We start from the raw sequence: 9,747 nt of genomic DNA, 5'->3' as shown, positions 1-9,747 counted from the left end.
CGTCATGTACGGCCGCCACGAAGCAATCGCCTCCATGATCAAACCTGCCTCCGTCAGCGTGGAGCGCCGCAGCGCCAGACCCATGCGCCGCAGCAGCCCGTGCCGAGCCCAGTGCGCGGGGTAGTGATCCAGCGCCGCCATCGCATTCACCAGCCCCGCCAGGTGACCCGGCCGTAGCAGCGACTGGCAGCGCTCCGCACAAAGCTCCAGGAGGGTCAACAGCTCCGAGTCACGCAGGTCAAAGGTGGCCATGATGCGTGCCGCCGACCACAGCATCCGGGAGCGCCGTTCCGCCTCCGTTGGGGCGACGTCGGGCGACAAGCCGCGCATGGTGCGCAAGCGGAGCCTTAGTCGCGTGGTGTAGCGGTTGAGTAGGCGTTTGGGCTGGTAGCCAGCGGCGGCGGCTGCGGAGCAGAAGCGGAGGAGGTGGTGGTCGGGGAAACCGATCCTGGGGCCGGCCGCGATGTCGACAGCAAGAAGTCGGTTCTCCAGGGCGCGTAGCGCCGTAGCGCTGAGGGCGGCGGCGGCGGCGGCGGCGGCGGTGGCGTGGTCATGTTCATGGTCGTGATCGTCGTCGTCCGTTACTGGCGTGCCTCCTGCACCGGTTTGAAGCGCTGAAGCAGGCTGAGTCAGCTGCTGTAACGCCCACACCGTCGTACACAACGCAGGACCGTCGTACCGCGCGCGTGTCGCCACAACGTGCTGGACGACGCTGACTGCGTCATCATCGCCCTTCAGTTTGCCGCCCCACGTAGCGAGAACAAACAGCAAGGTGGCGAGTTCCTGCGCCTTGAAGTGTGGGAGCTGCCTCCGCGATGCAGCCATTGCCGCGTTTACAAATGCACGAGGCGGCCGTACACCTGCATGCCAGTCGCCGGGAGACGCAAATACACACATATACATACATACATGCATACATACACCTCGACATGCCCTTTCCGCGGCTCAGATCATGAACACAAATACTTAGGGTAGCTTACATCCACACACTGGGGACACACACCACACCTTCAGCAGATCCACCTCCAGCAGCTTACCGAGCTTACTGACCTCCGGTGGTTGCACTGACAGGACCTTACCTGCACCTCAGCCCCTCAGTACACCTTCGCGCACCCATTGCCCTCCACACAGCCATACAGCGCTAGCCGCCTGCCCCCTAGCGACACGCCATGCCCCGGATCCTGTGATGTCATCATTCGACCGACGCATTCCAGAAAGAACCCAACCGACGCAACCAACTGACGCAACCAATCTACCCACCCAGCTTTGCAAGGCCCCAGCACAGGAGGGCCAGGCTCTGCGGTGCGGCCGCCTCCAGCTTGTCTTCTCCCTGGCAGCAAGACAGAGCCCAACGCACCAGACGCTCGCCCACCACTCCCAGCCGCACCGCCGCCCACACCGCCTGCGCAGCGGCCTTGACAGGCACCGTGGAGGGGGGTGCCTGCACACACAGCCAAGGGGGGAGGGGAAAGACGAACCACGAACGAGTGAGGCTGCTGCCAAGGAGGGGGGCCGTGGCCTTTTTAGGACACCTGCCACCCGCCAGGCGGTCCTGCGAGGGTTTCTCAGTTCTTAGGGTTTACACACGGACAGATGTGCGCTCCCTCCCTCCCTCCCTCCCGCCCCCCTTCACTTACCAGCAGCAGCAGCTGCAAAAGCGGCCGAAGAACCGTTGCGCCGCGATACCGCATCGCCACGCACACCCACAGCAGCATCGCCAGGTCGGACGCGCTCAGCTCTGCCCCCTGCGCCGCCAAGCTGCCGCCTCCGCCGCTGCCGCTGCCGCCACCCGCAGCGGCGGCCTCCGCCTCCGCCGCTCGCAGCAGCTGTCCCACGCCTAGCTTCACCACCGCCGCCGCTATCGGGCCGCTGTAGCGCAGCTTGCCTAGCAGCGCTAAACAGACCTTCAGTTCCCTCGGGGTCCAGGACCGCGCCCCCAACGGCCCCGCGCCACGGCCTCCTTCCCCCTCTCCCTCCGCCGTCTCCTCCATTCCCACACCGACCCTAGCACCCGGAGCCGCCGCCGACTCCTCAACGCGAGGAGCAGCAGCAGCGGCGCCGCCAGCGGCGGCAGCAGCTGCAGCTGCCGCGTCCTCGGCGTGCTGCAGCCAGCGCAGCAGCGGCAGCAGCAGCTCCCGCAGCAGCAGCGCCGGCCGCCAGCGGAGCGACACGCAGCCGCTGAGCACGTCCAACACGTCCGGCGGGTCGAGGGCAGAGGCGCCCGCCAGCGCCCGCAGGCGCTCGTGGAGGGCCCATAGCAGCGGCGGGAAATCGGGCCGCACGCCGAAATTTGCTGCTCGGCCGATAAGCTTTAGCAATCGGATTGCCCGCGCGCTATCAAGCTCCCTAACCGCCGGCGTCAGTGCGCGGCAGGCGACGATGCCCGCGGCGCGCAGCATTGCTGCACGTTCCGCAGGGATGCACGGCACAGCGGGGGCGGCGGCGGAGGAGGAGGAGGTTGACGGCGTCGCCTCCGCAGCGGCCTCCGCAGCGGCGACCACCGCTGCCAGCACGCCCATCGCCTGGTCATACGATAGGGATGGCGCTGGCGGCGGCGGCGTCAGCTGCGGCGGCGGCGAATCCGCCGGCGATATCCGATCACCGAGGCGGCGAACAACAGTTCTGGAGGTCGTTGCGGTGGCGGGAGCCGCCTCCGCCTCCGCCTCCGAAGCCAGCCTTCTGAGCAACGCTTCCAGGAGCGGCTCTGGAAGTCCAAGAGCTATCGTCACCTCACCATCGCGCCCTTCGCTGGCAGCCTCAGACAACACGCCCTCCTCGCCTGACGCAGCCGCCGTCCCCTCGGCAACAGTACTTGTGAATGCCGCCCTCGCCGCCACCGCGACAAGTGCCGCCGCGGCGTCGATGCTAACCTCCTGGAGTGAGGTTGCCTGCACGGCCGCCAGCAACTTTGACACGTCAGCCGCCGCAGCGCTGCCAAACACGCCCCGCCGCTGGAGCCGTACCGCCGCCGCCGCCAGCCTGCACAACCCGTCTGGCGGGCAGCCGCCACCCGCTGCCGCAGCAGCAGAAGGTTGCCGCTGGTCCGCCAGCGCCGCCGCTGCCGCCAGCAAGCGCCGTACGGCGTCGCCTCCAGCTGCCCCGCTCCCTAGCGCCGCCGCGTCTGCCAGCGGCGCCTCCGCCAGCAGCGCCGCCGCGTCGGCAGCACACTCCATTGCAAGCGCCAACGGAGCCGGACCCAAATGGCCAGCCGCCGCCGCCAGTGCCTCAACGAGCCCATCCGCTGCCTCAATCGCCGCCTCCCGGGGCGTTACTCCTGCCGCCGCCGCCGCCGTCGCGATGCCCCGCCGCTGCTTCAGCAATTGCTGCGTTTGAGATGCATGCGGCCGGCGCGGGTGATGACGCACCCGCAACGCCGTCATCAGGGCGGATAAGAAGGCGACGTGGTGCGCTTCACCTCGGTGCGGCGCCAGGTACGGCGTCATGAGGCCGCGCACCTCCGCCGCCGTCAGGTAGGTACTACTGCCCCCACTGGCCCCGGCACCTGCATCCGCGCCGCCAGTGCTTGCGGCAGTAGTAATGGTGGTGGTGGTGGTGGTGGTGGTGGTACTGCTGAAGGCGTGCGCCACGAGCCGCGCCGCAAGCTGTCCGGGATCTGATGCGGCTGAGTGCACGGAGGAGGAGGAAGAGTGAGAGGAAGAGGACGGTGGACTGAGCACCGCCGATGCAGCTGCCATTCGCGCCGCGGCCTGTATACATACGAGTGAGTACAGCAGGTGGCAGTTAATAGTGTAAAAACTATGATCAAGTGATCAAGCGGCACAGACTAAAGCAAGGCGGTCAATAACCTTCTTTTGAAGGCCCTCTTCCCCACCCAAACGGCGGAACACAGGTGTTCACCACAAAAGGTAAAAATATCACAAAAGGCATTGGCATTCCACCATGAGGTGTCGTACAACCCAGGCGGTACGATAATTATGTACGAAAGAAACGGACACGGAACATGGGTGCATGAAACCCATACATGTGAGGTGGTCTTTAGGAGCCGTGGCTACGCTCAGTGCGCATCCTCTTCAATCTACTTTACCGCTGCGGCTATCGCTACGAGGGCAGGGTCGAAAGAAGGGTCGCGCGCACTCACTTGGACAAAGTAGCTTGGCACATCTACGCCGTACTGTACGGCTGCATCAAGCACGATGAGCAGCGTGGACGGTTCCGCAGCGGCCCCGATGTCTACACTGTGAAGCAGAGCCGCCACGGCCGCTCGCACGCCCTCCAGCTCCTTCTCCTTCGTCCCCTGCGCGCTGCTAGCGGCTGCCCCCAGTGCTGCGGCCTTGGCGGCACCCGCCAGCCCAAAACCATCCAGGCCGCCGAAATCTGCACCGCCGGTAAGCTCGACGCCGTCGCCGCGCCATTCCAACCACCATTGCAACGCAACAAGCCCCTCCGCCAGTACGGCAACATTCGCATCCGCCGGCACCGCCGCCGCCGGGCTGACGCCGTCGCGAGTACTGCTGGCACCGCTGCTGCTACTGCCGCCGCTACCGCTGATGGCGGCGGCGGCAGCAGCAGTGGCGGAATGCTCCAGCGATCTGTCCACCAGTGCGGCTGCAACAGCCGCGGCGGCGGGCGCCAGAATGTCGCAGCTGGCGGGCGGCCGCCAGGCGGCAATCAGTCGCGCCGCCAGCAGCAGCTCCTCCGGCGCCAGGTCCCTTGCACGCTGCTCAATCTGCCGAAACGTGAAACATGCCGAGAGGGTTATGTAGAACCCTCGGAAAGGGTGAAAGACATGTCAACCACGCGCACGCTGTGCAGTCCACGACCGCAATCGTTCCCTCCACTCCTCTCCCACTCCTCTCCCGCTCCTCTCCAGACAGGCAAACGTACGCGCTGTTCATCCTGCTCATGCTCCGGAGTGTGACCCAAATCGATTGTGGCCGATTAAACTGTCCCTTGGCTATAAAGCTATGCTAGGCTAGGCAGTAGCACCCAAAGGACGGTACTTCTGTTACGCTCGCTACATCCATACACAGAAGGACGACGGAGGAGGAGGCGAAGGAGGAGGCCGCGTGGCTCTATGCTGATGGAATGGAATGGCTGACCCCGCACAAAGCCGCACGGACAGGGCCATATTTAGACTACACTGCATTCACCCTTCCAACGGATCGCGCACAGGCAAGCGCAAAGTGCCCTGCAATCCCTGCACCACTTATCGGCGCACCCACAGCGGCTATACACGGGTACCTCCCCCAGCGGCCTCACCAGGTCCATCAGCAGCTCCAGGAACGTTCCCCCGGGCAGCAGGCGCAGCAGCATGTCGCTTCGCAGCACGGCTGCCGCCACTGCAGGGAGCCCCGCGGCTATGACGCAGTCCTCCAAGTCGGAGCGACCCTCTACCAAAGTCAGCAGGACTGGCAGGCGGGCCAGCGGTATCGAGTCGGGATCCAGGAGTCCAGCTAAAAGTACCTGCATAGCGGGGTAGCGAATCATGCAGGGGAATTGCACTCAGAGGGGGCGGATAGGCAGGCAGGGGGTGCACGGGGCGTGGAAAAATGGGGAGTGCGGGGGAACAGACGGACAGGACAGGGTAACGTGAGGGGGGAGTAATGAGCCGCAGAGGACAAATGTGGGCGGCAAGTAGGGATCGTGCTGGTGATGGTTCTAATGCCTGGGGAGCAGTGCGAAAGGAGTACGGATATGGCCACAAGCGTTGAGCCAAGTAAGCTGCGCACCTCTGTGCGCTGCTCCTTTGCACCCTGGAGCCACTCTGAGCGGCTTGCTGCAGGCTCGCTCGGACTCCATCGAGGGGATTCGAATGATGCCTTGCGCCGTGCACGCCTCTGCGTGCAGACCAAAGTCGTTCAGTAAAGAGAGGGGATGATATTTATTGTTGTAATGCCAGATATGCTGTGAAGTGAGAATAACTCGCTGCTGCGCGCCGCCCAGCGCACCTGTCGTCGACCCTCCTGGCTCCGCGTCAAGCTCGTATTGTAAGATCCTTCCTTACTGGTGCTGCGACATGCGAGCTGCCGTTGAATTGCAGGTTTAAGCCAGTCATGCGTCAAGCTACCCCACCGGGGCCGGAGGGCAGCAATCGTATGACAAAATGTCGCCCTGTTGAAGGAGCCCGTCCGACGGATCGTACACGGGCGCTGCATAGCTCATATAAGGCTATCGTCTAGCGATCAGCGCACTGCAATACAACGAGTTGTAGTAGACTTGCAAACATTGTGATCAATCATCGTTCAGACTCAATGCGGATTTTGAGGATCTATGTAATCACTAATACAAAACAATTGCGCGTACGAGGCATAGTTTCCAAAAAAGACGGGAGATGTCTCCGTACAAACCACTCGGCTCCCAACGCTCAGAATGTTCCTCATACGGAACATGACATCGCTTATCCATCGTTTTGCATGTGTTACTTAATCGTGTCTGCATACTGTGCCTAAAATATCCAAGGCACTAGAAAGTTCAGCAGCCAAGGTTAGTAGTGTTGACGGTAAAATCGGAACCTTTTGCTTCAGCTGCTTGGGAACCTCTATGGCACATTTTATGGCAGCATTGTCACCATTTCTTTCACATTTTATGGCAGTCTTGCCGCCATTTCTTTGATTGAGGCTTGGGAACCGTTGCAACAACGGAAAGTCTCTAACTGACGTCCCGTCGCCTATCCTCCATTGCTCCGCAGTCCGCTCTCGGGATTGCGGTGCCACGACAACCAACCTTTCGCAGGAGATTAGTTATCCACGAATCAGTATTAGGAAGGACAATTTGATTGCACGTTTGGACCTTGAGTTCGGCAGTAGCAGTGTGTTGCAGCGGGCTGAAACGCGTTTTTGGTTCCGTGCGGCTTTGGCCGGGTGCACCTGGCTACGGCAAGAGTGTGGCTTGAGCGACACAGATAGGAGCAAGGCCACTAGCCGACATCCTACTCCGGCCTTTTTTACCCGCAAATGTAATGCGACCATACCTATCCGCATTTGGGCCCACGGTGTTTCTTTCTTTTCGCCATCACCCTCGCAGCTGTCATCCTCAGATTTTGCGGCTTCCTTGACTGCAAGCTAATTTTTCCAGTTAATGAGTTCGGCCTGCTCTTAGAAGTTGTTCGTTGACGTGTCAGCGGCCGGTTTTACCTCCCGAGTGTTTGTGGGTGTTTCGGCCAGTTAACAAAACGAGCGGCCCAAGTGGTGAGGTGGCAGCGCCTGTCAAGGAGCTTCAGGCCGGGCGGCCAAGCCGTTGAGTTTCATAAGGACACTTAAAAGGTTGCTCACTGTAAGGTGGTGAGGAGGGAGGTAAGATATGGCAGCTGCAGCTGCACGGACGGCTGCGAAATCCGGTAATGTGCACCGGCGTGTGCAATACTGGTCTTGCTTGAAACCTTTTAAGTGATGCTATGGCTTGGCCGACAGCTCAGACATAGGTGTCCAGCGCTACATCATTGCAGCAAGTGCTAAAAGAATCAGCCTGCCAGAGTGAGAGGCCTCAGGAAGGGACAAACCTGTGTCAGAGCGGCTTTGGGGGAGTGTCTCATAGCGAAGGTGATGCGAACATGTACAGCGACCATACGAACCAACATTGCATTACATAATACGTATAGGCACCTCGGAAACGTATACTACCAGGAACAGTACTGTCCAGTGGCATCTTGCACACATTCTGCCGCAACCCAAATAGAAACCTGCCACGTTCGCCACGATGCTACGCCGCCTGAAAGGAATCCCCACATTCGCAACGACTCTCACACAAAAGCGCACAACCACTAAACCGCACGCACGTGCTATGCACACGGCTTGCCCCAATCTGCGTGTACGCGCACGCTTTTTTTCTACTTCGTGAAACCCCCAAAACCCGCAGGGGTACTGCCATCAGGGGTCCTGAACCCAGAACCCGAGCATCGGTTAAGCCAGGAGCGCGAGTTGCTGGCGGAATGATTTAGTCGTAGTAGATGCGGGTGTACGGTGCCGGAGCACCCAGCTGAGCGCGCTCACGGCGCTCAGCGCGAACCTCCGCGAGGACCTCCTGCAGGGGTTGAACGTCTTGGGTAAGCCCGGAATAGATATTGGTGAAGGCACTACTGATACTGATTACCTGCATGTACGAAAGCTCAGGTGTCTGCTTCGCGAGGAGGTCGGCCGGCAGCCCCTCATGCTTCAGCGACAAGTCCAGTGCACGCCGCAGACGACAGTTCCGGGCGACAACGACGTCGGGAGGCAAACGCCTCAGAGCCTCCGCGACATCCTGCAGACAAGTACTTTGGCAAACTCACAAGCGTGCTTTCGAGCTTGATAACGAAGGCAAAGCACTCGCACCTCGTCCTTCAGCGGGTCCTGGAGGTCGTCAAAGCGCAGGCCATAATGCGCAAGCTTCTCACCAAGAGCTGCGCGGTAGGTCCGAGCCAAGCTCTCGTAGAGCGGCCGTGTAAATTGCGTAAGCTGTGCGTGACGAGGAACATCAGAGCCAGTCAGTCGACAGGGGACACACAGAAATCAAAATGCATACTTTGTTATTACAGGTGGGCTCACCAAGGAAGTCATGGCTTTGTGTTAGCTAAGGACTGCCTCAAACGCCTGATGCCCAACACAGGGGCTTCTCTACCCTAGAACCAAGCAAGCCCCAGAGTTATGACAGGGTTGCTATCTGTATTCTGACTTCCACCTGCAGCATACAACGCGACAATAAACCAAACCTGTCGTACATGGCGCGACAACCTGGTCAACTGATTCTTGGTGATAGTTATCGTTTATTGGCTCATATGGTACAATGGTAATATGATTTACTCTCTGAAATTGGTAAACCCTGTGTCCTCTGTGTAGGTGAAGCTTGGCACCCTTGTTTCCCGATAACCAAGGACGAAACATGAAATTTGCTTCTGTGAGAGCGCAATGAGGCAAATTATCTATGCGCGCTGTCCGGGAGGTGGCGACGGCGGTGTGCTGCGCATGGACTCCGCCACACGGCGCCCTGTGCTCCTGCCTCAGAAAGGCAGCGAGCTCGCAGCGTTGCTTCTGGTAAGACCACTCTGTTTCTGGTTACGTGGCATTGCCTTGCCACCTTCTCCAAACCCGGCTAGGCAAGCAGACCCGTGGTTCGCGTGGTGAAACCCTCCTAGCTAGAGCTAACCAGCGGACACGTGTCAGTGCATCATTCAGTAGCCCTGCAGCCACCGTAAACCTAAACTCAGCCAATTTAAACTCTCTTAATTAAATCCCTTCTCAGCCTATCCTTGGGATGCACCCCTCAATATCCCTGGGATGCACCCCTCAATTGCGTAAACTTCGCCCCACAGGATCATGGGACGCCTTTACACTTCCCGTCAATAACCCTGTACTCACCGACACACATACGGAGCTGAATCCATGTTTCAAAACCCGAAATCATTGACAGACGGTTGACCGTTGGCCGTTACCGTACGATCCTATGCCCAGGAGGACCTCATGTAGCACCACTACGTGCAGCGGAGCCAGCGGCGGCGCCGCCGCCGCTTTCCACTCGGCCGACCTGCCCCATTTACCTCCGAAACCATCCTTTTCAGTAGCTTGTTTGCTTGCCTGCGCTGGGTGCCTAGCGCCGACAACCCCATTGCAAAGGGTGTTCCCGGATGCTTACGTGGAGCGCAGCGGGAGAGCTGGAACACATGCAGCAGTAGCAGCGGCGGCGGCAGCAGCAGCGGCGGCGGCAGTAGCCCCTCCGCCGGGCCCCGCTGCAGCCAGCTGCCGAACAGCGGCGGCGGTGCAGCAGCGACAGCGGCGGCGGGAACGTTATGTCGGGGCGAATTCCCCCGTCAGC

The 9,747-nt window shown here is 60.7% G+C and overlaps 3 protein-coding genes across 3 annotated transcripts in view; 1 reads left to right on the top strand and 2 right to left on the bottom strand.

Moving 5' to 3' along the window:
* VOLCADRAFT_127324 (uncharacterized protein) overlaps positions 1–6,123 on the bottom strand; it is a gene marked incomplete at both ends in the record, with an annotated part of 9,651 nt that extends 3,528 nt beyond the window's left edge. Inside the window, 10 exons of the mRNA XM_002945752.1 lie at positions 45–860; positions 1,261–1,330; positions 1,388–1,441; positions 1,638–3,323; positions 3,366–3,707; positions 4,100–4,402; positions 5,221–5,424; positions 5,691–5,798; positions 5,910–5,984; positions 6,034–6,123. Of these exons, the coding sequence (XP_002945798.1) occupies positions 45–860; positions 1,261–1,330; positions 1,388–1,441; positions 1,638–3,323; positions 3,366–3,707; positions 4,100–4,402; positions 5,221–5,424; positions 5,691–5,798; positions 5,910–5,984; positions 6,034–6,123 (3,748 nt within the window). The remainder of the gene's footprint in view (positions 1–44; positions 861–1,260; positions 1,331–1,387; positions 1,442–1,637; positions 3,324–3,365; positions 3,708–4,099; positions 4,403–5,220; positions 5,425–5,690; positions 5,799–5,909; positions 5,985–6,033) is intronic.
* Positions 6,124–7,526: 1,403 nt separating this feature from the next.
* On the bottom strand, positions 7,527–8,653 carry qcr7 (uncharacterized protein). The gene is made up of 4 exons (XM_002945751.1): positions 8,484–8,653; positions 8,271–8,393; positions 8,050–8,199; positions 7,527–7,980 (listed from the first exon to the last, which is right to left on the bottom strand). The coding sequence occupies exons 1-4, from the start codon at positions 8,493–8,495 to the stop codon at positions 7,894–7,896; spliced, it is 372 nt and encodes a 123-aa protein (XP_002945797.1). The 5' UTR covers positions 8,496–8,653; the 3' UTR covers positions 7,527–7,893.
* Positions 8,654–8,939: 286 nt separating this feature from the next.
* Positions 8,940–9,747, top strand: part of VOLCADRAFT_86120 (uncharacterized protein) — a gene marked incomplete at both ends in the record, with an annotated part of 5,691 nt that continues 4,883 nt past the window's right edge. Inside the window, one exon of the mRNA XM_002946101.1 lies at positions 8,940–8,969. Within this exon, the coding sequence (XP_002946147.1) occupies positions 8,940–8,969 (30 nt within the window). The remainder of the gene's footprint in view (positions 8,970–9,747) is intronic.

This window comes from Volvox carteri (assembly GCF_000143455.1).
Source record: "Volvox carteri f. nagariensis unplaced genomic scaffold VOLCAscaffold_1, whole genome shotgun sequence".
Taxonomy (NCBI): Eukaryota; Viridiplantae; Chlorophyta; class Chlorophyceae; order Chlamydomonadales; family Volvocaceae; genus Volvox; species Volvox carteri.
Note: the sequence above shows the minus strand (reverse complement) of the source record. Positions and strands in the feature narration are given on the sequence as shown.